The sequence below is a fragment of the Pantherophis guttatus genome, chromosome 13, assembly GCF_059756535.1.
Source record: "Pantherophis guttatus breed Tessera chromosome 13, ASM5975653v1, whole genome shotgun sequence".
Classification (NCBI taxonomy): domain Eukaryota; kingdom Metazoa; phylum Chordata; class Lepidosauria; order Squamata; family Colubridae; genus Pantherophis; species Pantherophis guttatus.
This window is the reverse complement of record NC_142075.1, coordinates 14,731,715-14,759,535: the sequence shown is the minus strand read 5'-3', so window position 1 is coordinate 14,759,535 and position 27,821 is coordinate 14,731,715. Positions and strand designations below refer to the sequence as shown.

Below are 27,821 nucleotides of genomic sequence, written 5' to 3'. Positions count from 1 at the left end.
CTTTAGCGGCCGTTTGAAAAATCAGTTTGTCAAAAGAAATTAATTTATTTTACAAAAGAACAATTTAAAAGTGGTTGCTTTTACTGCTCTCAGTTCTGGACATTCCTCTTAAAACCTTGCAAAGGCCATACAGTGGCATAGCCCTTACTTTAAAAAAACCTATATAAAATACAGCAGGGGTCTCCAAGCTTGGCCCCTTTAAGACTTGTGGACTTCAACGCCCAGAATTCTGGGAATTGAAGTCCACACGTCTTAAAGGGGCCAAGCTTGGAGACCCCCTGAAATACAGAATTCATTTCTCCTCTTCTTGGAATTCAGCAAGGAATTGCTATCAGCCACACACAAGCGATGCCTTTTGGTGACTGAATCCTGATTTGGATTGCAAACTTTGTCCTGAAGAGGTTGAAGGTCTGGCTCCAAAATATTCCCACCGGCCATCTCGTTTCAGCAGAGTGGCCTTTTTCGTGAGTAGGTCCTGGTAATGGATCTCTTTCTAGCCGGCGTGCTGCGGAAAAGAGAGAAGTCCTCGTACGCAGCTCCAAATGTATCCTGGTCTTCCCCTATAGGAGAAAATAGGTGTGAAAAATCCCAACGGAACAACTGTTAAGAACAGAAATGGGGGAACTCACAATTTGTTTGAAGGGTGTGTAGGACTTTCTAGCTTTCTTAAGGGAATGTCTTTTCAAATCATCATCCTCTTTTGACGACCCCATAATCACTTGTGGGGTGGAGTCTGGGCAACTGAATGGAACTGAGTGTTTACTGGCCAGATGCCTTTCCTGTCACCAATGCGGAGTTTTTTTCAGCAGATATATTCTCAGTGTGTTCGGAGAGAGAAATATCAGCCTCTACCTAGGATCGAACTCACAGCCTCCTGATTGTGAGGCGAGAGCTCCACCTCTAGGCCACCGCACCACTCAAGGGAATGTCTTTTCAAATGAAAGATGAAAAACAGTTTGCCGTCATCTAGGTTAGTGTGACGTGTGTAGCGGAAGGGGAAAAGGAATCCGCGTCCTCCCCCTTTATCGATTCTAATTTGGCTATACAGGTAGCGACCAGTTGCTTCGCGAGCTTTTGAAGTTATGATGGACCTCCCTCAAAAAGTACTTATGACCTGGTTCTGAAGTTCTGACACAGCTGTCTCTCCCACAGTCCTGTGGCCGATTTTGGGCACTCAGCAACGGCCTGCATTTATGGCTGTTTGAAGCATTCCCTGGTTATGCGGCCGTGATTTGCAAAGTTTTTGCTTAAAACTGGTTACTATTCAAAGGCAGGATTGAGGAAAGCTAACCTCAAACAGGTCATCGTTTTTTCAGCTACGATCGCCGCTCAGGAAATCAAGCCTAGCTACAACTTGGTATGAATATGTTTGTCAGCTTTGGAAGCCATATTAGGCCGGAAGCTTCCATGCTGCCACCTTCTCATGTGTGGGAAAGTAGGAGGGGGGATTTAGTAGAGGGGTTGTCTTTAGACATAATAGCATATGTCCTGTCAATCAAGGTCAGGCCGATCCTGCATCTGGAGAAGGAGTGGTCGGAGTGCTGTCTCAAGATGGGACGGACGGTGATTGGAGCATGTGATCGACTGAGGAGTGAGGGGATGGTTTTGGGGGTTTTGATTTACTGAGGGAAAACCCGGACCTCTCAGATTCAGGTTTTCCCAGATGTGCCAGTTTACCTATTCTGGTAAATAGAACTTTGAAAAATGCTTGCTTCAGAGTCTTTACTTGGAGTTGGGGTTTTTCTGGAACGCTGACAATGTTCTCCAAAGCCATTGGAATTGCCAGCCCTTGAATTTGCCTTTTTGCCTTTCTCACGTCACATCATTTCGCTTCTCGTGTTTTTAAAGCCACGTTGAGAGAGAGAGCAGGGGCTTTTATTGGTCTTGAAAAACCCTTTCTTGGCTCAAAAGAAAGCCGAGATATTTCAAGTAAGCAAGCCTCGGGTTGATTTTGAAAGGGCACCGAGAACTTGCATCGTCACAATATTGAGTGGCAAGAAATTGAGCTCCCTTGAAATGTTGTTATTCGTTACCCCAAGGGTTTGAAATGCAAATTGGCATACCTTTGGGGCACTTCCTCTGGGTTGCAGCAGGGCCTTTGTAGAGGAGAGGGGACTGTTCCAGGGCCCAAAGGCCACTAGCAGAGATCACGCCGTTTCCTGAAGATTTGGGTGGAGTCGTATCTGGAGTTGGGAAAACAGGAGGTTTAAACTTAATTTGAAAAAAAAATTGCATCTAGCACTGAAGGAAAAAAAAAAATCTAAGGAGCTATTTACAGGAGATAATACGGCTTTTAGGGAGTCCACCGGCCGTAAGTAGAAAATAAAACAAGGTATCAATAGCTCTGCATAGGTTTATCCTGGTAGCTCACTGAAATTAAAGATCCAGGTTCTCATGACATCAACAAACCACAGAAGAAATGAACCAAGGAGAAATGAACCAAGAGAGTCTGAACAGACACCTGCTTGGAAATGCTTTAATTTGGATTCCTGCAACTAAGCTTTGTATTCTTAACTAGATTCGTATGAAAAGGTCTGGCGGATGGGACTTAAATTTAATAGCTGCCTTGACAGTCCAAAAGTACCGTATTTTTCAGAGTATAAGATGTACTCCCCCCCCCTCTAAAAGAGGGTGAAAATTTGAGTGTGTCTTATACACTGAATACCCACCCACCAGCCCTCACCCTTCGGCCTCCGCACGTCCCCTCCAACGGAGCTTTCGGAGGGTGAAAAAGCAAGGCGCAGAGGCCAAAACGGCAACTGGGAACAGCTGCTGTACTGACTGGAGTGCCCTGCGACGATCAGCTGCATTTTTGAAGCTGCGTATCTGCCCCAACGAGGCACGAGTGTAGAGAGCACGCACGCGCTCACAACCAGCAAACCTGTTCCTAAAGTTCACCTCTGGGAACAGCTGATTGGGGGTATTCCGGGAAGCCGATCCACCCGCCAATCAGCTGCTTGTGCTGAATCAGGCTAATGTGCGGAAGCTGACCAGGCTGCTTGCTAAGGACGCTAGCATACAGATGGATCCTGGTAGGCAGAGGCAGATTTTTTTTCTCTCCTTATTTTCCTCCCCCAAAATTAAGGTGCGTCTTATACTCCAAAAAATACGGTACCTGAGAAGTTGAAGATGTCCTCCAAGATCGTTGACTTTGAGGATACTGTCTGTTCTCCCATGCTCAGCAGTTCAGTTGAGTAGAGTTGAGCTGCTCCGGGGTTCTCTTTTGCTAGGCATGGCCTTTTCGTTTCCTGGCTAGCCTCCTCACCCAGTGCTCTCTGCTCCTGAGCCCTTTTTCTAGACTCTAGCACCAGAGTGTTCCTGAAGATGTTCTCGTCCTTATTGCCTTCTGTATCACTGCCATGTGGCTGATCTTGAAGCTTATCAATTCCTTCAAGTTCCGGGTCTCTCAGGAGCCGAACCTTTCTGCTACTGAAGAGTTCTAATGCTTCCTTGGCCCCGGGAGGTGGGGCTGGCTCTTCTCCAACGGCTTCTGCCGGCCTTTCGCTTCTGCTGTAGCCCACTGCGGCCCTTTTCCTTCGCGGCCAATCTTTGATGGCCTCGGGGGTAACCTTCCCTTTACGTTTCGGAGACGGGGTCCAAGGGATGCCGGCGCTGCCCTGGGAAGGGGAAGTTGTAGATGAGGGACAGAGAGTGGTGGGTGAATAGGAATGGCATATATAAGTCTGCCCGCCCATCCCAAACTTCCCAGGGGTGTTGTGGGCAGAGCGAACGCAGGATGGCGAGATAGAGACGGGTTCCAATTTCTCCAGGTGCCTACTACACCAGGCCACCGAAACGTCCCCCACAGCGCGATCATTTTCCTCCCCCTTGAGTTTGTCAGACAAATTGAGAGGCCGCTGTGTGACCTCGGAAGCCACTTTTCTGATGCGGAGCTTCGGCAAACCAGAAGCTTGCATTTCAAGCTCAACTTCATAGGTCAGCGGCGTAGCTGTGGCCCCGAGACTTTGAGAGGAGGCCGCCTTCTCTTCCTTCTCCAGCCGTGCGGCGGCTTCCCGTTGCCTTCTGTCGGCGGTGCAGCGCAACGCATAGGCGCCAGATCCTGGCTTTGAGATTGCAAGCGGGGAGTCCAGATCTCGCCTGGGAGGACTTGTGAAGAGCAGAGGCTGCCCACCTGCAGCGTCCTCTGCTGAAGAAAGGCTACTCCTAGAGCCTGGATCTACAGGAGAACCATCTGAAAGAGACTTGCTGAGATCCAGTTTTTCGCACAATACTACGGCATGCGCAAAGTGCATGGGATTATTGGAAGAGAAGGTAGGCGACAGGCGTCTCTCTAAATCCTTCCTCTTAGTTGGACTTATTATTTTAGTTGTTGGTTCAGGTCTCTGATCCAGTGAAGCATCCTCCGTATTGCCAGGTTTAATAAAGGGGTTGGTTTCAGCCACAAAGCTTCTAGTGCCCATAGAGGGATGTTCCTCTCTGGGCAAGGAAGGAAGGGAGCCCAGGGTTTTTATGGGGGAGGTCTTTCGGACACTCTGTGTTTCTTGGGGACTGCAAGAGTTTCTCCCCAGCTTTTCCCTAGTTGGAAAAAGTGTGCAAGGGCTCCCAGCTTTTGCAGACCCATTACAGGATGAAGGGATACCATCTGATTGGAAAGCAGAACGAATCTCTGAAGCGGATTCGGTCCTAATATTCGGACTGTTCTGGATATGTGTCAAACCCAGTTCTGGATGAGCATCTTTGAAGGCTGAAGAGGATGCTCCTGTCAACAGCGAGGGGAAGTCCACAGATGAGACTGGCTCAGGGCAGGTATTTCTTCGTATCTCAAACGTCCGGTTCTCAGCCGAAACCATAGGCATTACTGGGGGCGCGATTCTCAAGGAAAGCCTTGGGGATTGCAGTTCTGAGTACGGCTTCCCCTGAAGAACAAACGGGGATGAAGGAGACGACAGAATGATGGGCGAATCGGGACCATCTGCAGGCAAAGCAAACACGTCATCCAGCACGTCAGAGAGCGGTGGTTTCTCTGGAGTTTGGAGTTCTGCTGCCTTGGGTGAGGAAGGATCCCCGTTCTTCTTCTCCGCAATCCAAGGCAGACAGGATTCCTGGTTTTCAGTGGATATAGGCAAGGATTTGCTCTTCTGTCTCACAGGGGAGAAAAGATTTCCCAAACATTTGGCCACAGAGTTTTTAAGGGCTGGAGTTTTCTGGGGAGTCCGTCGTGCCTTTTCTTGAATCCGAGGAGATCTTCTCAGCGTGCTGCCTTTGGGATTTAAGAGCTCCTGGGAAGACTGAAAATAACTCTTCCCTGGTGCCTGTGAAAGAAGCGTGGAAAAAGATCAGAGATACAGAGAAAAGGACAGAATAAACTCTGCCTTTTTTAAAGCATGAAGATACCCTGTTTTCCCCAAAATAAGATATCCCCTGATAATAAGCCCAATTGGGCTTTTGAGTGCATGGCAATAAGGCCAAGCACTTATTTCAGGGTTCAAACAATATAAAACAGGGTCTTATTTTGGGGGAAACACGGTAGCAATAGCACTTAGACTTATATACCGCTTTACGGTGCTTTACAGGCCTCTCTAAGCGGTTTACAGAGTCAGCATATGGCCCCCAACAATTTGGGTCCTCATTTTACTGACCTTGGAAGGCTGAGTTAACCTTGAGCCTGGTGAGATTTGAACTGCCAAATTGCAGGCACCTGGCAGTCAGCAGAAGTAGCCTGCAGTACTGCACTCTAACACTGTGCCACCCGCAGCTCGGTGTTTTCAAGAAATGTTGAAAACAAAGATCTTAGCAAAATTGTGTAATAATTGCTTTGTAGAATTAGCTGGAGCTCACTTAACAACCCTCTTTAAAGATGGCATGTACCTTCTTCTATGAACAGCAACTTCATATCATTGAATTCTAATATATTTTAGATAAACACCTACTGAAGGATATATTACCTATCAGTAGGCTGAGGTCATTTGTAAGTGTACAATTGCCAAGCAGATGCCTTGTAAATGGTTAAACTACAGTCTAGATCCAAGAACTTTTAAAAAGAGCAAAGAAACAGGGAAAAACAGTGTCGATCACCTAGAATTACTTTTGGGGAGATGGGCATACATTTGATAAATAAATTTTTAAGAAACCAGAAGAATATTGAGAAAAACAGAAAGATGGCAATTCTACCTGAGGAACAGGCTCATCAAAGGTGAGTTGTTTTCTTCTCGTTTGGGGAGAGCTCGTTCTCCCCAAACTAAATCCACCGAAAACTTCTCCAAAAAGTATACTCTTTGGAGATTGGGGGGCTTTTACGGGAGGTGAAGCCAGACCTGTGAATAAAGATTCAACAGTTTACACAAGCTTAAACAAATGTTATCTGTAAGTTTGCAGGATAAACTCTTCCTAAGATTACCATTTATTGTGATAAATCAAAATAAAAACCCCATGTCCTTCTAAATACTACTGAACTACACCTCCTAGCATCATTTAGCCAACATAGTCATTGGTGAGGGATGCTGAGAACTTCAAGGAAATATCTGGAAGGTTGGGGGTTGTTTGAGCCATGGTGGCACAGTGGTTAGAGTGCAGTACTGCAGGCTACTTCTGCTGCCTGCCGGCTGCCTGCAATTTGGCAGTTCGAATCTCACCAGGCTCAAGGTTGACTCAGCCTTCCATCCTTCTGAGATGGTTAAAATGAGGACCCAGATTGCTGGGGGGCAATAGGCTGACTCTGGAAACCACTTAGAGAGGGCTGTAAAGCACTGTAAAGCGGTATATAAGTCTAAGTGCTATTGCCATTGTTTACTCTATTAGAAAATAGGAAAGGCTTTGGTGTCAATTTAAGTTGGAGATCAAAAAGAAACCTGTTCTAAATAGTACAGACATAAATACTGATACAAGTGAGGAAACTCAGTCTCTCCCTTGCTTACATCCCTATTAGATCTCCTTCCTTACCTGGTTCTTCCAGATGTGCAGAAGGCACTTGTGGTGTGTTCTTCTGGTTTGGCTCTAGGGAGCGGATGTTGCTGGAGAGAAATTTATTCTGCATCAATTGCTTGATCCGCGGACTTCTTCTTAAACCATCTTTTAGGAAGAGAGAACAAAAGGGGAGAGAATCAAGGAGCGTTAATGCTTGATATAGACCAGTGATGGCTAACCTTTTTGCTGTTGCGTGCCAAAAGCGGGAGGAGCGTGGGGTTTTCATGTGTATGCGTGCCCACACTCAATACCCCTCTGCGCCCTGCTCCCCCACTTTTGGCAGGCGATGGCCCGGTGGGCCCGGTAGGCCCATTTTTCACCCTCCCCAGGTTCCAGAGGCTTTCTTGGAGCTTGGGAAGGGTGAAAACTGCCTTCCCCACCATCGCAGAGGCCCTCTGGAGGCCAGAAACAGCCCGTTTCTCGACTTCCGGGCCCGGAAGGCCCAAAAATCAGCTGGCTGGCGTGCGCATGCATGCGGGAGCTGAGCTAGGGCAACATTCGCGTGCCCACAGATATGGCTCAGCGTGCCACCTGTGGCACGTGTGCCGTAGGTTCGCCATCATGGATATAGAGTATGTCACCCTTGGAAAGAAATACTGAGGACTGGAAGCCCCACTGATCAAAAGAAACAACACTTCAAAGCTCATGACGAATTCTTTGGATACTATCATTTTTCAGAAGCATAAATTGGCAAGGTGGAAGACTGCTAGTCTCTGCCTCTAGCAAATAAGGGTTCTAGACACCACCACTAAGAGGCAGAATTAACACTAAACTTGGACACGCGTCTACAAAGGGCTGAGGTTAGCGTCGCTCTGTGTCCTTCAAACTGCCTTTCTCTCGCTCTCTCTCACCCCCCCCCCGAGGTGGGTTTCAGCCGGTTCTGACCAGTTCTGGAGAACCAGTAGTGGAAATTTTGAATAGTTCAGAGAACCGGTAAATACCACCTCTGACTGGCCCCGCCCCCATCTATTCTCTGCCTCCCGAGTCCCAGCTGATTGGGAGGGAATGGAGATTTTACAGTATCCTTCCCCTGCCATGCCCACCAAGCCATGCCATGCCCACCAAGCCACACCCACAGAACCAGTAAAATTTTTTGAAACCCACCACAACACCCCCCCCTCCCCATGATCTAGATGAAATTGGAGCCACTTTGCACCAGAGTAGAAAGGCTGAGTCTCTATTTCATCCTGTGACTTGGCTGCTTTCAAAAGATGAAAGTAGCTGAGATAACAATGCTGTACGTGGTGCATGGCTCTTGCCCAAAGCCAGAATTTAGTCATAAGAGCCGGGGTGGCACAGCAGTAGTACTGCAGGCTAATTCTGCCGACTGCCAGCAGTTCGATCCTGATCGGCTCAAGGTTGACTCAGTCTTCCAGTCTTCTGAAGTCGGTAAAATGAGGACCCAGATTGTTGGGGGCAATAGGCTGACTCTGTAAACCGCTTAGAGAGGCTGTAAAGCACTATGAAGCGGTATATAAGTCTAAGTGCTACTGCTATTTCTCAAATTCCTGTTGAGGGTTCAGACCACATCCTGTGTATAAACTAATCTATAACAGGCCAAGGTTAGAGATTCATAAGAAGCGCTTCTCCTTCTTGCTTTGCTATGAAGATAATTTTAATTGCACTCCTGTAATCAGCATCTCTCAATCCTCGAGTCAGTTTGATTTGCAAGAGCCTGCCAATCGGTACTTACAGGTTATGGTTTTTTCAGGAGATTCTTCTACAATGCCAACATCAGACCCAGGATCTGAACACCTTTGAAGAAAAGAATGTTTGAGACTTAGTGGAGCAGTAAGAGGTGTAGAAGTAAAGAAAGGAAGGAAGAAAGGAATTTTGACTTTATTCCAAAGTAAGATTGGTAAATTGCTATTAAACGAATCTGAAGCTTTCACTCACCGGCCTGTAATCTGCCTCTGCAGCAGCCTCCTGGACATCTGCTTGTGCAGAGGGGTTTCTGCCACCCTTTTGGTCAATAGCTTGTGATGAGCTGAAACAGAGTTAAGTTGTGTAGAGAAATAAGATCACACTTAAGCAAGCAATCTGTTTGCTTCCTGTTTGGGAAGCAAGGACAGAGATTCTTTTTCAGGACTGAATTTGTATTGAAAGCAGCTGCTACTCCCCCATGTTATCATGACAAATGCTGTAGCATCTTGAACACAATCACATTTTCTCATATAAGCTATAGTGGATGAACTCCACTTTATCAGATGTAGGGAATATAAGGTAAAGGTTCTCCTCGTACATATGTCTAGTTGTTTGCCAACTCTAGGGGGCGGTGCTCATCTCTGTTTCAAAGCCAAAGAGCAAGACGTCTCCGTGGTCATGTGGCCGGCATGACTAAATGCCAAAGGCACAAAGAACACTGTTCCCTTCCCACCAAAGGTGGTCCCTATTTTTCTACTTGCATTTTTTACGTGCTTTCGAACTGCTAGGTTGGCAGAAGCTGGGACAAGTAACAGGAGCTCACCCCGTAATGCGGCACTAGGGATTCGAACCGCTGAATTGCCGTCCTTTCGATTGACAAGCTCAGTGTCTTAGTCACTGAGCCACCACGTCTCTTAGGGAATATAGTGCTGTGAAAATAAATTCCATATACCAGAATAGAATAGAAATCGAATCGAAATTCTTTATTGGCCAAGGGTGATTGGACACACAAGGGATTTATCTCCAGTGCATAAGCTCACAGTGTACATATAAACAGCAAGTAATATAGTCATTGTAAATAAAAAGTCACTCATGGAATAGGAGTGATTTATGCCAATTGACCTTTATTCAAGGCTCTTAATATTCTAGCCATTATTCCCTTACCTCTAATATCTTCCTTAGATCTGCTGCGTTTATGTTTTAGATCTTCTAAAATGGAAACTGACTGGCTCCGAGCCATCTTTGGTAAGGAACTTTTCCCCAGAGGTAGAGTTTCTTCATTGAAAAGATTTCTTCTCACCTTTGTCACTTCTGAAAGCAACAAAAACAAGAGGTTTTCTGGTGTGCAAGCGCATCCTGGACAAAACCAATCATCAGTAAAATATTTAAGAAAAACAGCAGTAAAACATCTTTAAGACAAACGTCTAATTGCTCAAGTTCATCAAGTCAGTGAGGTAACTGATACAATTTGTGGATGTACGTATTACATGGAAGCAAAGGGCAGAATTAAGGGTGCTCAAAAATAAATATTAAAAACAGTTTATAAAGATAATACATATGCTGTGAAGGAGTCATCTCTTTAGCTATGCAGTGATTAACTTTACCAATTAGCTTGAATTTCCTCTGTTTAGCCATTAAGTTATGCTGAAGAAGCAGTGAAAGTAGCAAGCGGACCGAGTGGAGAGGTTGCTTTTTAATAATCTTTTTTATGTACAGTTATCAGATCAGTACGATTGAGCCCCCTTGCATGGAGCTCAATTTTGTTATGCTGCTTGCAAAATTAGGCAGATTTGGATTATGCACTGATGAACCTGCCACCAACTGCAGAGTTTATCTTGCTTTGTTTTATTTTCAATGGTTTTTGTTAGTTTGCAACGCTGATCGGCAACTGTAATAAAAAACATATTCACTGAAAGAATGTCATTTTTAGGACACGCAGTCGCTGTCTAACATCTTAGCTCCCTGCAATGTGAGAGAAATATCACCTCACTTCCTGCTTAGAATAGAATATTGTCACTTTGAATCGGCTAATCGGCATTATATTAAAATGAAATTACGTTGCATACAGCTCTCAAAGGGCTCTAATGTAAACATAAACATTACAACTTAAAATAAATAAATACAAAATTATGCATGTACCCACAAATATTATATGACACGGAAAACAACACAGTCTAATTCGGATGTATACATGTACATGGTGAGAGAAACCTAGGAAAGAAGACCTACCTTGTACTCCCATTTTCTTGGAAATGGGTGCCAGTTTGGCATCCAGGGGCCCATGAGAGGTGTCCTGAAAATTTAGAACACGGCATTAGAAAGGCTTCAAAATTCACATCATTTACAAGGCGTCAGTAGAAAACTAATATCGGTGAATAAAAACTAAAATATTTTTCAGAGTATAAAACGCACCGGAATATAAGACGCACCTTAGTTTTTTGGGGCGAAAATAAAGCTGATTGGCGGGTGGATCGGAATACCCCCAATCAGCTGTTCCCAGAGGTGAATTTTAGCAACAGGTTTGCTGGTTGTGAGCTCTACGCCTTGTTTTTCTGCCTCTGAAAGCCTCCAAAACAGAGCTTCAGAAAAAGAGCCTCTGAAACTTCAGAGGCTTTTTTTCTGAAGCTCTGTTTGGAGGCTTTTTTTCTGAAGCTTCTTTCTGATGCTTTTTTCAGCCTCTGAAACCTGTTTGAGAGGCTGGGTGGGGCTACATTCGGAGTATAAAACGCACCCAGATTTTCACCCTCTTTTTTGGGGGGAAAAAGGTGCGTCTTATACTCTGAAAAATACGGTACTTCATTCCAGGTTCTACAGAAAGTAAAAGGACGCCTCTCCCTTCTATGCACAAAAATGATCACACTTTCCAAAGGATTAAGTTCTTTATGAAACAGAGTTGCCTTTTCTAACCGTTGTGCACGTTTTCCCTCCCTTTAATCTTGCAAGCCATTTGTTCCCCACTGGAAGATTCACCTTTCTCCTGTGGTTCCACGATGCTTGAGGAATTTCTATTTGGCGTAAATTCTGTGACATTTCTGTGATACTCCTATGTCTGGCTAACGGATGCTTTCTGAAAGCAGAAGACAAATGTTTTCAGCAAGTGAAGCAAAATCATTTAGATTCTAGCTACTGTGTTAAAGATGTAGGACGTTTACTTTCCTTCTTGATATGAATCAAGCCTGTTTTTAAGGTGCACAAGACTTGAGTTTCTCACACACGGATGACTTCAGAATATTCCCACACAATAAACCCAACAGATTAACAGCCCAACTCTGTTTTCCACCCAATAACCCAATCCAGTGACAGCTAACCTTTTCGGCGTGAAAACTGGAGAGCGTGTGCAGGGGTACACACACCAGAACCTGGAAGAGAGCAGCTGGCCAGTGCACATGTGTGCGGCAGCCAGCTGCTCTTCCGGGTTTCGTCACGCACATGCACGCCAGCCAGCTGATCTTCGCACAAAGACCAGCTGGCTGGCGTGCATGCCCACAGAGAGGGCTCTGCGTGCCACAGGTTTGCCATCACGGATTCAACCAATATTGTGGTTATATAGAAATCAATTACAGAAGCAGAAGCAACACTGGAAGAAAAAAAAAAAAAGGAGATAGAACTAACATTTTGCGGGGATCGTGCAAAGTTGCTCCTACGTTTTAGCCTGAATTAAACTCAACACTGTCAATCCCCTTTTTCTCACATACACCTACCGTTTCTTGGCAGATCGGGTGCGCAGTTCTTCCAGCTCGTCTGCTTCAGCGCTTAAAGAAGCTGCTTTAGAAAGTGGAAGGGAGGCGGCAGAAGCAGGAAGGGACACACTCTGTGTCTCCTCAGCGATGGAATCATCGCTAAAGAAATCCGTTGGGAGGACGGAAGCTAACTTAGCGGGAATCTCCGTTCCCAGACTGTAGTACAAATCACCAAGAGTCTTGGGCATAGATTCCAGATATCTGTAGGGAGAGCGCAAAACCACAGGATTTAAATCTTGGCGAATTTCATGTATCTTCATGTACTATGTACAGGTAGTCCTCGACTTCCGACCACAATGGAGCCCAACATTTCTGTTCTTAAGAGAGACATTTGTTGAGTGAGTTTTGCCCCCTTTTAAGACCTTTGTTGTCCCACTGGTTAAGTGAATCACTGCAGTTGATAAGTTAGAAGCCCGGCTGTTAAGAGAATCCGGTTTCCCCGTTGACTTTGCTTTTCAGAAGGTCGCAAAAGTTGATCACAAGACCTTAGGGCACCGCAAGAGTCATAAATACGAATCAATTGCCTCTGATTTTTGATCACTTACATATCTACAACTTCTTCCAAAAAACTGCTGAGGTATCCTGGGTCTTTATTCAAGCACAGCATCCTAAGTAACTCCGTCATCTGCAAGAGAGTAAAAGTCTTCAAATCCATGATACTCAAAGTAAAGAACAAAGTCTTACTTTCCAGGACTCGAGAGATGTGTAACACACACACACACACACACTTTATTTACCTCTTGCACAAGCTGCTCCATTCTGTCTGTGTTATTTTGCAAAGAAGGATGTTGCAGGCACATCTCCAGGCGCAAATACACCTGAAGTCGGCACCTTAAAAAAAAAAAAAGAGGAAAAGACAGATTGAGGAGAATATTCCTTGTTTCTATTTCTCCTTCAACTGTAGCAATAAAAATGGACTGTGGGGAGGGGGTGCAGGAGAAATTACTCTGAAAAGTAATTTTCCACACAGTGCCCAAAGTTGCAAATGTTCTCAATTAATACCAATTACAGTAGCAGTTTGGACTAAGGGTATTTTAATTGTTTATCAATCAATTACTATCAAGTATTCTAGTGGAAAACCAGTCTACAAATGTACATATATAGTAGCAATAGCATTTAAACTTATATATCGTTTCATGGAGGTTTCCAGCTCTCTCCAAGCAGTTTACAGAGTCAGCCTATTTGCCCACAACAATCTGGGTCCTCATTTTCCCGACCTCGGAAGAATGGACGGCTGAGTCAATCTTGAGCTGGTCAGGATCGAACTGCTGGCAGTCGGCAGAATTAGCCTGCAATCTTGCATTTCTATAACCATTGCGCCACCAGAGCTCTATAATACAGTTTTATCCATACACCATACGTACAAAATAGTACATTTTGCCAAGGCTAATTACAGGATGGGTATGCAACAACATAAAGTGAGTAAATTTAAATCAAGGACAACACGACATCAAGCATTCATCTAAATTCCTCCACTTATACACAGAGGAATCCCTTCATCTAAAAATTAATTGAGTCATATTATTTCAGAAGCAAAGATCAGGCTTCGTACTCTTTGATCCCGGTTTCTTTATCAGGATCAGCGGCAAGTTGTTGACGAAGAGTGTTGGTGGTCTTCAGGAGATGTCTTTGGATCGTGTCTAGACAAGTTGCCTATGAACACAACATCAGACACAAAGGTGTTACTGCAGATATGCACCGAATACAAGTGGCAATCACAAAAATAGCCCATTGGAATAACTGCACAAAAAGAGAGAGGCTACCTACCATATTTTTCGGAGTATAAGACGCACTCCCCCCCCCCCCGGGTGAAAATTCGGTCTTATACACCGAATGTAGCTCCGCCCATCCGCTGGCCCCCACCCTTTTTTGGGGAGGAAAACAAGGGAAAAAAATCTGCCTCTGCCTCCCAGCAATTTGCCTCCTTGCAGCAAACAGCCCATTTCAGCTTCAGCACAGCCTTATTAGCACAAGCAGTTGATTGTCGGTTGCATCGGCCTCCCTGACTCTCAACTGTTTCAGGCTGCAGGGATTGCTGTTGCCTATTGCTGCGTGGGCCTCTGCTGCTTGCTGCAAGGAGGTAAATTGCTGGGAGCAGATTTTTTTTTCTTGGGCTAATCAGGCTATGCTGAAAATGAAAATAAACTAAAACAGGCTGTTTGCTGCAAGCAGGCAAATTCCTGGGAGGCAGAGGCAGATTTTTTCCTCGTTTTCCTCCCCAAAAAAGGTAGGTGCATCTTATAGTCCAGAGCGTCTTATACTCCGAAAAATATGGTAATTAAATGCGAACAACAAAGCAGATATCAAAGAGACACTTATTTAATAGATTTATATGCCACTGCTAAATCTTAAGAGCTTTGTACTAAGGAGCAAATGAATTGAGACAGAATGAAATCCTTTTTTCTTCCTTTATATGGAAGATGACATTTGAATAGAAAAAGGGAATACCCACAGGATGTTCCCGTCAAGATGTCCTTCTCAAGCTTCAGAACAAAATTGTATTGCTCTGTTTCAGTAACTTTTAATGTCATTTGTGCTGTGCTGAAAACATGATATGACTGTTTTCAAAGTCAAGTCTCGCTGGAGGTGGCTTGTTCTAATCCAACCAGGTTTATTGTTTCTGCAGTAGAAAGTTTTCATATATATATATATATATATTGGGGGGAGGCATTCTCCTCTGGAACGGAAGAATTTCAGCTCTTATCCTAGCATCTACAGCTTTCTTGTAGTCTCTAAACCAAAGGCATATAATGTGGAAAAGATCTGGGAGAGAAAAAAACAAACTCAATTGTCCATTTTACAAAGGGCCATGACTAATAGCTGCCTTGCAGGATGTTCCTTAATGTTAGTGTATAGGCAGGCAGGCGATTAGCTGGAGTCAAAAAGAATGGTAAAATACAGTATAAACTTTTTCTTGATTGCTAATGTCATTTCACCATGTAGACAGGGGATTTATGCTTCTGTAATATAGAAATATACCATATTTTTCGGAGTATAAGACGCAGCTTAGTTTTTGGGGAGGAAAATAGGAAAAAAATCTGCCTACTAGGTATTCATCTGGCTAGCGTCCTTAGTCTGGTCAGCTTCAGCACATTAATTTGCTGGGTTTTTATCCCCTGCTTGGGGATAAAAAACAGCTTCTAAGGCACAGCTGAGAGGAAGAAGCAATGAGAAAAGCAGGCAAAGCAGGGGGAGATGCTTCACTTGGCTAGCGCCTAGTTAGGGCTGAAAAAAAGCTTCTAAAGAACAGCTGAGAGTCGGAGCAAAGCATAGAGATCGCTTCACTCGCTAGCGCCTCGTTAAAGCACAGCGGGAGAGTCAGAGTCGAGGGAGCAGGCAAAGCTGGGAAGATTGCTTCACTCACTAGCGCCTCGTTAGGGCTGGAAAAAAAAAGCTTTGAAAAAGCTACATTCGGAGTATAAGACGCACCCAAATTTTCAGCCTCTTTTAGAGGGGAAAAAGGTGCATCTTATACTCCGAAAAATACAGTAAGCTTGTTCTCTTTAGCCTTCCTTTCAGTGCCTTTAACCAGAGATGGGTTTCACATACTGTAGCAATCAGTTCGCCCAGCACCGGAAATGTGTGCGGGCGCCATCCGCACATGCATACGGCGTCACAAAACACAGCAATTCGCTCGCACGCACCATCCGCATATGCGTGCGACATCAAACAACACGGCAAATCGCTCGTGCATGCTGTCCACACGTGTGCAGCATCAAAAACACAGTGATATAGGACAGGATTGCGCCCACCCACAGGTCGCCATTACTGCTTCGCCCAAACCGGCTGAATACCACCTCTGCCTTTGACCCATAAAGACCTTTGAAAAACCTCTGGGAGGCAAAGAGACGTGTATCTAAGCAATGACTCTACCTCACTGGAGTTCTGAAACGTATTAACAGCTGTCACCATATCTTGAGAACGTGCAAACAAATTTTCTCCGTCCATCACAGCGTTCTGGTAGTTTGCATTGAGGTAAGAAAGCATTTCATCTTCGGTACTGAAGTCTGCAAAAACACACAGAAGCATGAAATATCTTGCTGGAATATAATTGTCTCGCAATTGAATGTTAACATAATTGCTTAGGTTATAACGGTGAATTTACAGCAAGAGGATCAGGAAAACCTTGAGGTACGAAAACCAGGGTCAAATGATGGGGCAAATAATCCTCTTTTCATTTGTTGAGTTTTTCCTCCCCAGCGTTAGCGCATTTCTATTCACTCACAAACTTCACAATTCCACCATTAACAAGCCAGACCTCTCCATGCGGACTAACCTAGTACACTGACTAAAAAGCCTCTTATAATTCAAGCACCTGAAGGTCAGACAAGGAATAATGGATGGAAACTGACCAAGGAGAGATTCAACCTGGAAATAAGGAGAAATTTTCTGACAGTGAGAGCAATCAACCAGTGGAACAGAAGTTGCCCTTCGGAGGTTGTGGGAACTTAATCACTGGAGGCTTTTAAGAAGACAGATGGGCTGCCATCTGTCAGGAATGGTATAGGGCCATGATGGTGGACCTATGGCACACGTGCCACAGGTGGCACACATAGCCATATTGGTGGGCACGCGAGCTCAGCTCTGGTGGGCATGCCTCCTCACTGTCCGACTCTGCTGCTAGCTCTACAGGCTGCTGGCGGACCACACCACCTGCAGCTTGCGTGGCCTGGTTCCCAACGGGCCATAGACAGGTACCGGGCCGTGGACTGGGGGTTGGAGACCCCTGTTCTAGAATGTTTGCAATTCTCCCTTAAATCTGCACCAAGACACCCAGTTTTGACTCCTACTCTTTGTTCTGAAACACAGGACTTTTGGTTTCCCTACTACACATGACAGAGAACTGATTTCCACGCACTTATCTTGCTTTTCCGTTTCCTTCCGTTTCCTTCTCCTTTGCCGTCCAATTTTCTGGAGAGCAGTCTTTGGCGTGGCTTTTTATGCACTGGCAGCTCTCCCTCTGGCTGGTGTTTCTGAGCTTTCACGTTGAACATGGCAGTGTTCAGCATCTGAAGAGAACGGGGCATGGTTTTCATCTTCCGCCTAATGGGTGTCCGGGGAACCGCGCCTGTTCAAGAGGAAAACAAAAGCGAAATGTGAACTTGGTTCATTACAATAGTGGCCAAAATTGTGGAAACTGTCCACAGACCACCAGGTTGAGAACCATGGATATAGAACGTATGGAATCATTTAACTTCTTTTAATCTACAGTAGTGGCCAACATTGTGGAAACCCTTTGGGAAAAGTGTATTTTCTGAAACTAGGTAATAACACCACTTTTTTTTGGGGGGGGGAGTAGTACCATAAAAAATTATATATCAATGGAAAGAATGGTCAAGAATGTAATGGAATAACTTTTATGAAGGATTTGCTATTAGAATAGCTGTTACAGCATAAAGAAGAAAAGTGAAACACAGAAAAAATGAGACATACAAAAATTATCACCATAGAAAAAACGAGATATACAAAAATGATCACCACGTCAGTTAATACTTAGTTGGTAACCTTTAGCATGAATGACGGCCTTAGAACTTCTTCCTATGGAGTGAACCAAGTCTTTTAGTTCTGCAGCTGTTATAATGTGAAACCAAGATTGAAGGATTGCTTCTATTAACTGGGTTTTATTGCTGGATTGCTTCTGACTAACACGTTTCTTTAGTCGGTTCCATAGATTTTCAATTGGGTTAAGGTCTGGGCTATTCCCAGGCCATTCCAGCAGTGGAATAGGATTATCTTGAAACTCAAAACAAAAGTGGTGTTATTAGCCATCAAACCTCAAAAATACACTTTTCCCAAAAGCACTTAAATGTCTCGCTTAGCAACGTACATTGTAGGCTCGATTGTGGTCGTAAGTTGAGAACTATCTGTATCAGTTTAGTGACTATTCAAGGTTATAGCAGCAATAAAAAGAGCGACATACTACCGGTCCTCGCACTTATGACTGTTGCAGCATCCCCAGTCACATGATCAAAATGTAAGCACATGGAGACCGGCAAGTATTTACAATGGTTGCAAAATCTCAGGGTCATGGGATGGCCATTTGTTGCCTACCCAGCTGGCGTCCATCAAGCAAAGTCAACGGGAAAAGCCAGATTCGCTTAACAACCGCATGAGTCACTTGACTGCAGTGATTCACTTAACAACCATGGCAAAAAAAAAAAGTCGTAAAATTGGGTGTAAAGTTCATTTAACAAACCGCTTTGCTTAGCAATGGAAATTCTGTTCTTAATTGTGGTCATAAATCAAGGACTGCCCATATTTAAGTAAGGGTGATGTGTTCTCCTGTGCTTTCATCTGCATGATTGCAATATATATATAAATATATATATAAATTGCGTACATCTCTTTTTCTGATCTCGGGTGTGAGATGAAACTCTATGCTCAGAAACTTTTTTCTGGTAAAATTCTGCTAGGGATTGTCTCAGCTCCGCTTCTGATTTGGGGGGTTCCTCTTCGTTTTGAGTAGAACTTGCTTGCAGCACCCTATAGAGAGAGAAAGAAAAACAAACAAACAAACTAGGAAAATGGAATAAAAGCCAAAAAGTAATGGCCCTTCTCCACTGCGTTTAACAATTAGCAAAATTCCGCAGGTCGAACTAACAGTTAAAGATTCCTTTCACCCCGAATTATTCCGCTCAGAATGAAAAACATCTGTAAAGATTGCACATTCGAAACAAGCCCAGATGAGGGTTTTTTGTCCAGATGCACTTCTTTTTATCTAGACATACGGTATGACATTACTGAGCACAAATGCTTTCCCTTTGGAAGAGTCTATAGGAAGGAAATTTATTCCAATTTAATTGTGTTATAGCAGCAGTAGTAACTGTGGAGTATTTGGTGTCTGGGTTTGCTCTTCTCTAAACTAAATTAAGCTAAATTAACTCTAAACTAAATTAAGCCAAAAATAAATAAATAAATAAAAGGAAGGAAGGAAGGAAGGAAGGAAGGAAGGAAGGAAGGAAGGAAGGAAGGAAGGAAGGAAGGAAGGAAGGAAGGAAAGAAGGAAGGAAGGAAGGAAGGAAGGGGAATTACCTGAATGATTCCATCAAGCATGAGCTTGCACCGCATAGATTTGACACACTGTACCAATCCTCAAGGACTGCAGGACTCCAGGTTTGAGTACAGAAAAGCTCCTGCTGGACCCATCCTGGACATAAACTCTCTGTATAACATGCATAGATGAAACATTTTTTTTTTAAAGGACAAATACTACTTTATTAGAAAGAAACTGCATCAACTCTACACATGTCTAGATAGAACCTATTTTAGCCAACCCTGAGCAAGAAACACTTTTAGATATTATAGATGAGCTTGTAATAAAATCGATAATCTCCTTCTCCATAATCTTCCGTAATGGATTGCACCAGAGGCTAAACCAATTTCGTTGTATATATGATGTACAATGACAATAAAGGCTATCCTAGCCTGTCTGTCCAGCAAGGAGATGAATAGTTGTCTGTAACACCTATTCTTTCCACCCCCCTGCCTTTTATCCCCAGAACTAGGGTGGGGCTTCACTAGCAGTGGTGGCTCTTCCATCCCAAGGATCGGCCCATAGATTTCCACTGCTCTCCTCTCCTCTGCCTTCTGCGCATCAGGCACTGGACCCAGCTGTTCCTCCTCTTCCTCATTAGCTACCTCCAGTCCTGGGGGCTGTTGACTCTCCATTTGAGGGTGACAGACAGTCCAGGCACCTGTCTCTATCTCTGACAGCTCCATTTTCTCTTCCCCCTCGGAGCTCTCAGGATGCCTTGATGCTGGCCCTGACTTCCACGCCTCCTCTTCCTCCTCTGATTCAGCTGCTGGAGGGGCTGGTGGCCAACAGGCCACAACAATTCCGAACAGGTCATTGGCCAAGAAAATCTGCCTGAGACACTGCAAACAGTTCCTTTTTGGACAAAATATTGTGGGACTTCTTGGAACATCTGAAAACCAAAGTGGTAAAAAAAAGATCAGGCTTACCAGGACTTGCTTGGTGGTCTTCATCTGAGTCCTCCATAACTTGACGTAGCACGCTGCTCACGACTTCTGGCAAACAGAAGTCCTCCTCCTTGGAAAAGTTCTGTGCCACAGGAGAGGGCTGAAGGAGGGACCCTTCAGCTTCTGCCACTTCTTCAGCAAAGAGCAGAGAAAGAAGCGCGGTGGTGCCAGAGATGGGGGAGAAAACTCCGGTACAAGGAGAATGAGCTCCGGATGAAAATGTCACTTCAGCGACCTTTCCAACAGAAGAGAAACATGAGAACAATGAGGGGTTGCTTAAACCCTTCCTGAGAAACACACACACAAAAAAGATGCTTTGAAGGAGGGATTTTGTTTCGACCATCCTTTCAGCAAAGCATCCTTTGAAACAGATAAGCTGCTCTGTGGCTTCGTTTAACGTCTAGAGTCCCATAAAGCTGTTGGTTGGACAAGGCCCCAGAAGGCATTGTGAAGGCACTTCAGTGAGGTGAATGATGCTACGGACTCAGCAAATATTTCATTTTCCATGGAGCAAAGTCGTTTTTGAAGAGGCCTAAAGGCTGACCTGGTTTTCCCCCAATGTCACCATTGTTTCCTTCTCTCTTGAGAATTACAGATTGATGGCAGAGCTGGGAGCTGCCTCTCAATCTTTCAGCGGCTTGCATAATCCTTGGTTTCAAGAATGGTGAAACATCCATTTCCGACCCACCAACTTCCTGTCAGAACCTATCATTTCCCACCCCCACCAGCTAATCCCAACTGTCGTTAACTGTCCTTCCATCTCCCGCACCATCCAATACAACTGATGAAGCTTTCAGAATAGGAAGCGAAACATCTTCTTTCTCAAAAGAAAACCAGACCAAGTTGCCTTTTCAAAAATAAAAACCAGTTTGCACCATGTTAAAAGAAAGCACAGTGCAAGTTTACTCAGAGTGAACAAACTCTTGGAAAAAACCTCTCTACTGGACATTCTTCCTACCAGAGCTCCTACCAGATACTGTTGTAGTCCTCGACTTACAACAGTTCATTTAGAGACCGCTCAAAGTTACAACATTACCGAAAAACTTGACTTATGACTGTTTTTCTACATTTGCGGCCGTTGTAGCATCTCTATGGTCCCATGATTTACATTCAGATACTAGATAACTGATTCATATTTATGACCGCTGCGGTTTCCTGGGATCGTGTGACCTTCTGACGAGCAGAGTCAATGGGGAAACCAGATTCATTTAACAACCCTGCTACCAGTTTAACAACAGCAGTGATCCCCTTAACAAAGGAGACAAGAAAAGTCGTAAAATGGGGCACAACTCACTTAACAAATTTCTCATTTAACAACATAAATTTTGGGTTCAGTTGTGGTCGTAAGCAGAGGATAACCTGATTGTGAAACATAATCAACACCACTATGCTTATCAATTACCATGTTTTTCAGACTATAAGACGCACCTAAACTTACTGGAGGAAAACAAGAAAAAAATTGTTTTTGGCCTCCGTGCATCGCATTTCCGCCCTCCCTGGCCCCCAGAAGCACTCTGCAGTGCTCTGCGCAGCCCATTTTCGCCAAAAAGAGGCCATGTGGAGCACTGCAGAGTGCTTCTGGGGGCCGGGGAGGGTGAAACGCGACGCGCAGAGGGTTCGGGAGGCCAAAAATGCCCGTATTCGGTCTATGAGACGCATCTAAATTTTCGCCCACTTTTCGGTGGAAAAAAGGTGCATCTTAAAGTCCAAAAAATACAGAACTTATCAGTAGATTTGCTTTGCAGAATGAAAAGAGAGACTTACCATATGAAGTCCTTGAGCCAGAATATATTTTACAAACTGCTGGAACCAACGAATCTCTCGAGCCGAAGGTCCCAAGGGCTTGCTCTGGAGTGTCCAGCTCTCCGTGTGAAGATTTCTAACGGGCGCTGACCTCCAGTCTGTCATGGTGCCTTTAAGTTGTATCGTGACTGTCCCTTCGAAGTGCGTCTGGTTCAAAGTTAAGGGCTCCAGCACCACAGCGCAACTCCGGGCTGCTTCTTTTCCTGCTCATTTTGAAGATCAGAAAGGTTATACTTTTGTTTATCAAGCAAGCAAACTTTCTTTCTAGAATTTCTGTATGCAGTAATGAATAAAAGAATAAAGAATAACAGCTGAGAAAAATGAGGCTGTTTCCCCCAAAATAAGACATCCCCTGATAATAAGCCCAAGCGGGATGGACCCCATTCAATGGCTCGTGTAAGGTGGTTTTGTTATATTGTACTATATTAATTTATTTGATTCTCCTTGTTAGTTTTTATTGTTTTAAATGTGGTTTTATATTCTGTGATCTGCCATGGGTGAATAGGCGGCTATATAAACTCAATAAATAAATAAATAATAAATCACTTTTTTCAGTGCCATTGTAATTTGAACCAGGGTGAAATCTAAAATTTGTTACTACCGGGTCTGTGGGCGTGGCTTGGTGGGGGGGGGGGGTAATGTGACTGGGTGGACATGGCCAACTTTTTTTTTTTAACTTTTAAAAGCATTTTTTCTACAACCTTAAGAGGTTGCAGAAAAAAATGCTTTTAGAAGCCTCTGACGATCCCAGCTGAGCAACCTGATCATCAGAGACTTTTTTTAAAAAACTTTTAAAAGCATTTTTTCGGCAGAAGAGGTTGTAGAAAAAATGCTTTTAAAAATAATAAAAAAAGCCTCTGATGATCGCGTGGCTTAGCCGGGAATGGGGGGGGGGGGGAACCGCAGGGATTTTTGCTACCAGTTCTCTGAACCACCCGCCGCCATCGCTACCAGATCGGGCGAACCGGGAGCATTTCACCCCTGCTTTGAACGGTCATTAAACGAACTGTTGTTAAATCAAGGACTACCTGTAAACCCCCCCACAAACCATATATATTATTTTTCGTTACCATCCGCCTTCAGGAGCAGGACTCCATCCAGATTTGGGAAGGACGTTTGTAAAGAAGAACGTGAGGAAAACAAGCCGTTCAAAGCGGAATCCAAAGGCAGCAGTTTAGTCCAAGGAGTGAACGATGGAAGATCAGAAGATGAATGGATGGTCCTTTTTTTCTGATGATCTAAATGCTGCGTTAAGACCTCCGAGGGCAAAATGGTGCCTCCCAGAATGCGCATCACTTCAAGCAACGTGAGGTAGCCAACGTGATCGGGGGGATCAAGAAGCTGAAAGGAGACAAATCAACGATGACCGGAATAAGGCTGATCGTCACAGGTAAGAACAGTACAATATGCAAGACTAGGTTAACATTGAGCTGCGCGATTTATGACTCAGCAGGTTGTGGGAACTTATCCACTCACTTGCTGTGACCTTTGAATCAGACCGTGATGCTGAGCTGCAATATGGTTTCTCGGGCACCTGCACGTTACATGAACCGTCCAGTTGTTTCAATATGAGATGGGCAGCAAATATTTTTTAAAATTAATGAATAAAAATGAAGTCAGCGTCCCAGTAATGATCATCTCCAGTGGGTGGGTCCTAATTTTTTTTTACTACCGGTTCTGTGGGTGTGGCTTGTTTTGTGGGTGTGGCTTGGTGGTAGGGTAATGTGACTGGGTGGGCGTGGCCAACTTTTTTTTTTTACTTTTAAAAGCATTTTAAGAGTATGCCTTTTCTGCAACCTTTGCAGCAAAAAAAAAAAAAAAGGCTTTTAAAAGCCTCTAACGATCCCAGCTGAGCCGCATGATCATCAGAGGCTTTTTTTTTTTACTTTTAAAAGCATTTTTTCAGCCGAAGAGGTTGTAGAAAAAGTGTTTTAAAACGTTTTTTTTAAAAAGCCTCTGATGAAGTGGGCAGGGTAAGCGAGCGGCGACCGGGCCGGGGACCAGTTCGGGGACGTGGTCAGCCAATGTTATTACTGGTTCTCCGAATTACTACCAATTTTTACTACCGGTTCTTGTGAACCGGTGCAAACCGGGAGCAACCCACCACTGATCATCTCCCACGTAAGCCTGCTGGAAGCTTCTTTTCGATAACAGAGGATCTTCTCCATGTTCCCCAAGAATGTTGCAGCCTTTGCAAAAGAGAAACAACTCTGTTTCTACAATAGCATCTAAGCGGGGGTGTCAAATTCAATTTCATTGAGGGCCGCATCAGGGTTGTGTTTGACCTGGGGGGGGGAGAAGCGTGGCCAGGGTGGGCATGGCAAGCTTGACGTCACTCGTGTTGCGGGCGCCTGTGGTGGCCCGAGCGCTCTGCCAGTGAAAACGGGCTCACAAGCTCCATTTTTGGCTACGACGGTCTCCTGCAACCCTCTACTGGTGAAAACGGAGCACGGGAGGGCCACGGGCGGCCCTCGAGAGCTCTGTTTTTGCTGGCAGAGGCACTGCGGGCCAATCTTTCACTGTTTCCAGGGCAGCCTCACGGGCCAGATCTAAGCACCCCAGAGGCCGTTGAATTTGACACCCCTGATCTAAGCAAGGGTACAAACTCCGGAAAACATAAATCTATAGTACAGTGGCTCCCAAGTCCTTTCTTAAACTATTAAACTATTACACCACCAACGTAATCTTAGGAAGTTATCTTATATAAATCACCAGTTGGCAACCCAGCAACTGTGGCCTATGGGAATGCACAGACCATTTTCACAGGCACAAACCATGTTTCCCAACTGGAGTTTCATGGAATACGAGGGTTCTTCTGCAAGACGTAGCTACGGATTTTGTGAGCTGAGCTAGTGCTTGCGGTGATGGGAATTTTTATGCACTGCAACTCAGCAGCTGGCTTGCCACTTTGATGTTGTTGTAAAAGATGAATTGTTAGAAATGAACTATATGCTGAAATGTTTACATATTTGCCATTTTTAATGCAGGGGTTTCCCAAGACTAAAAGATTATTTCAAGGATCCCTCCAAGGAAACAATGCTGAGAAAGGCTGGGCACAAATATTTATCCAAGGATTATGCAGTTAGTCTTGTCTGTTCATTTTGGTAGAAAGAAGAGCATGATCAGCATGGAAGAAAACCTCAGGATCAGAAACACCTATACAGGCAGTCCTCGACTTACAACAGTTCATTTAGTGACTGTCCAAAGTTACAATGGCACTGGAAAAAAGTGACTTATGACCGTTATGATTTTTGCAGCATCCCCATGGTCAAAATTTGGAGGCTTGGCAATTGGCTCATATTTGTGACCGTTGCAATGTCCTGGGATCATGTGATTCCCTTTTTGCGGCCTTCCAACAACAAAGTCCATGGAGAAGCCAGATCCACTTAACGACTGAGTTATGAACTCTAACACCTGCAGTGATTTACTCATAAGAAAAATCATAAAATGGGGCAAACCCCACTTAACAAATGCCTCACTTAGCAACATAAATTTGGGGCTCGCTTGTGGTCATAAGTCGAGGACTACCTGTAGCCAGTTTCCATGTAGGTAATTGAGAAAACTAGAGAACGGTACGTTGAAATGTTAAAATAAATAAATAAAAATTCTGAATTTGATCGATTGGTCATCAAATCCCAGTAGATAAAACATGGAACCATTTGCTCTATTACATTTTTATATCTCGGGTAGTACCAAATAAAACAATAACCAAAATACGTATGAGTTTCGAAGGAGGGAAAACGAATGCAGCCAACATAACAAACAGAACGATAATCTGAGACTTTTTTTTTTTTTACCTTGGACCATTCAGTGGTGTCCATCCAATACAGAGTGACCTTATGACTGACCATCATGTCTTGGATTCCCTTAGGGAGGAATTTTTCAGCCAGGTCATGCGAAGGAGGCAGTTCTTCTGGCAAAGGAGCGTAGATCCCAGATATAAATTGCCATAGTTCCCTCCGGGAATGAGGGCAGGGAGATAAGACGAAAATGGCATTAGCAAAGCCCGCGTGAGTGGATTGCTCTGGAGGATTGTCCACAATCACCGTTAATTTGTTTTTCTGGCTCCTCAGCACTGGTTTGGTAGGAGAGACTATTTCAGGGCGGTCCCACTGATAGTCCAGCAGGGTTTCTTTCAGAATGTTCCGAGTGACGGTGGATCGTGGCGTCGGGCCCGGTGAGCACGGAGGGCAGAGCTGCTTCCCGAACCTGGCCTCCAGCTCTTCCTCAAAGTCTTCCCAGCTGCGGGACCCAAGCTCCCGGAAACTGCCTACTCGCGAAGCCCGGCCACGGATTCTCATGGAGTCAAAGAATTTGAAATCCCATCGGACCTTAGCCAGACCAAACTTGCAACCCAGGAAGTTCAAGATCCTCAAGGCGGCCAGGTGAAGGTGATCTTTCTCGGCGGAATCCGCCGTGTCCAAGAGGAAAACCACATTGTGAGAGCAGGTCATGATGCTTTAGCCGCTGGTAACCCGGAAGCTCCCAAGCGCGAGGAGAGGTCATCCGCCTGAACCGAGAACCAAAGGTGGAGCCCCGCTTATTTCAGCATCCTAATCCGATCCGAGCAGGCTTAAGGATGAGAAATGGATCCCCGGGCTCTACAGTCACTGGGGCCGCCCTTCCAAACAAACATGCTCACAGTAGGGCTTGCAAACTGAGGAACCTAAGCCTCTGCTGGCATTCACAGGCATGGGGCAGCGCCGTCCATCTCCAAAGCTTCTCAAAGAAAAGCGATGCCCTCTCCCCATTTGCAAAAAAAGTCAAGCAAGCCCCATTACTCTAGCCACTGGACCTTTTTGCAAATGGAGGCGCAACCTGGAAGGTCTACCATGGCTCTGCTCCCAGTTGCCCTGAGGGACTACCCTTCTGCCCTCCTCCCCAGTTATCCTAGAAATTACCCCTCTCTCTTACCTTGATAACTACCCTTCTGCCCTCTCCACCGCTCTGGTAACTATTCCCTCCCACCTGTTACCTTGATGCCTATCTTCCTGACCCCCTTGGTTGCCCTAGTAACTAGCCCCCCTTACCTATGACTCCTCTGCCACCCTTGGTTGACCTGATAACTATCTCATTACCTTGATGACTCCTCTCTTGCCTCCCCCCCTCGTTGCCCTGCTATCTACCCCGACTTACCTTCACTCTCTTGCCCACCTTTACTCTCCTGCCCCGCCCTCCGGTTGCCCTGGTAACTATCCTCCCTTACCTTTACTCTCCTGCCCACCCAACTTTACTCTCCTGCCCCCCCCCCGGGTTTGCCCTGGTAACTACCCCCCTTACCTTCACTCTCTTGCCCCCCCCGGTTGCCCTGGTAACTATCCCCCTTACCTTTACTCTTCTGCCCTCCCCACCTTTACTCTCCTGCCCCTCCGGTTGCCCTGGTAACTACCCCCCTTACCTTTGCTCTCTTGCCCTCCCCACCTTTACTCTCCTGCCCCCCCTTTACTCTCCTGCCCCCCTGGTTGCCCTGGTAACTACCCCCCTTACCTTTACTCTTCTGCCCCCCTTTACTCTCCTGCCCCTCCGGTTGCCCTGGAAACTACCCCCCTTACCTTTACTCTCTTGCCCCCCCCTTTACTCTCCTGCCCCTCCGGTTGCCCTGGTAACTCCCCCCCCCACCTTGATAACTACTCTCTTGCCCCCCCGGTTGCCTTGGTAACTAACTATCCTCCTGCCCGTCCGGTGGTCTTGCTAAATGTCCCCCTCCGTTACCTCGATGCCTGCCTGCCT

The 27,821-nt window shown here is 45.1% G+C and overlaps 1 protein-coding gene across 1 annotated transcript; it reads right to left on the bottom strand.

The window, feature by feature from the left end:
* Positions 1–25: 25 nt before the first annotated feature.
* Positions 26–27,057, bottom strand: TICRR (TOPBP1 interacting checkpoint and replication regulator). Its single transcript, XM_034424653.3, has 22 exons — positions 25,889–27,057; positions 23,162–23,432; positions 22,053–22,294; positions 20,271–20,523; positions 19,341–19,470; positions 18,649–18,791; positions 17,167–17,376; positions 16,182–16,315; positions 13,861–13,961; positions 13,046–13,139; positions 12,854–12,933; positions 12,270–12,509; positions 11,539–11,635; positions 10,798–10,861; positions 9,733–9,879; positions 8,821–8,911; positions 8,618–8,679; positions 6,901–7,029; positions 6,133–6,275; positions 3,116–5,273; positions 2,064–2,183; positions 26–560 (listed from the first exon to the last, which is right to left on the bottom strand). Exons 1-22 carry the CDS (start codon positions 26,543–26,545, stop codon positions 445–447), a joined length of 5,682 nt encoding a protein of 1,893 aa, XP_034280544.2. The 5' UTR covers positions 26,546–27,057; the 3' UTR covers positions 26–444.
* Positions 27,058–27,821: the final 764 nt, after the last annotated feature.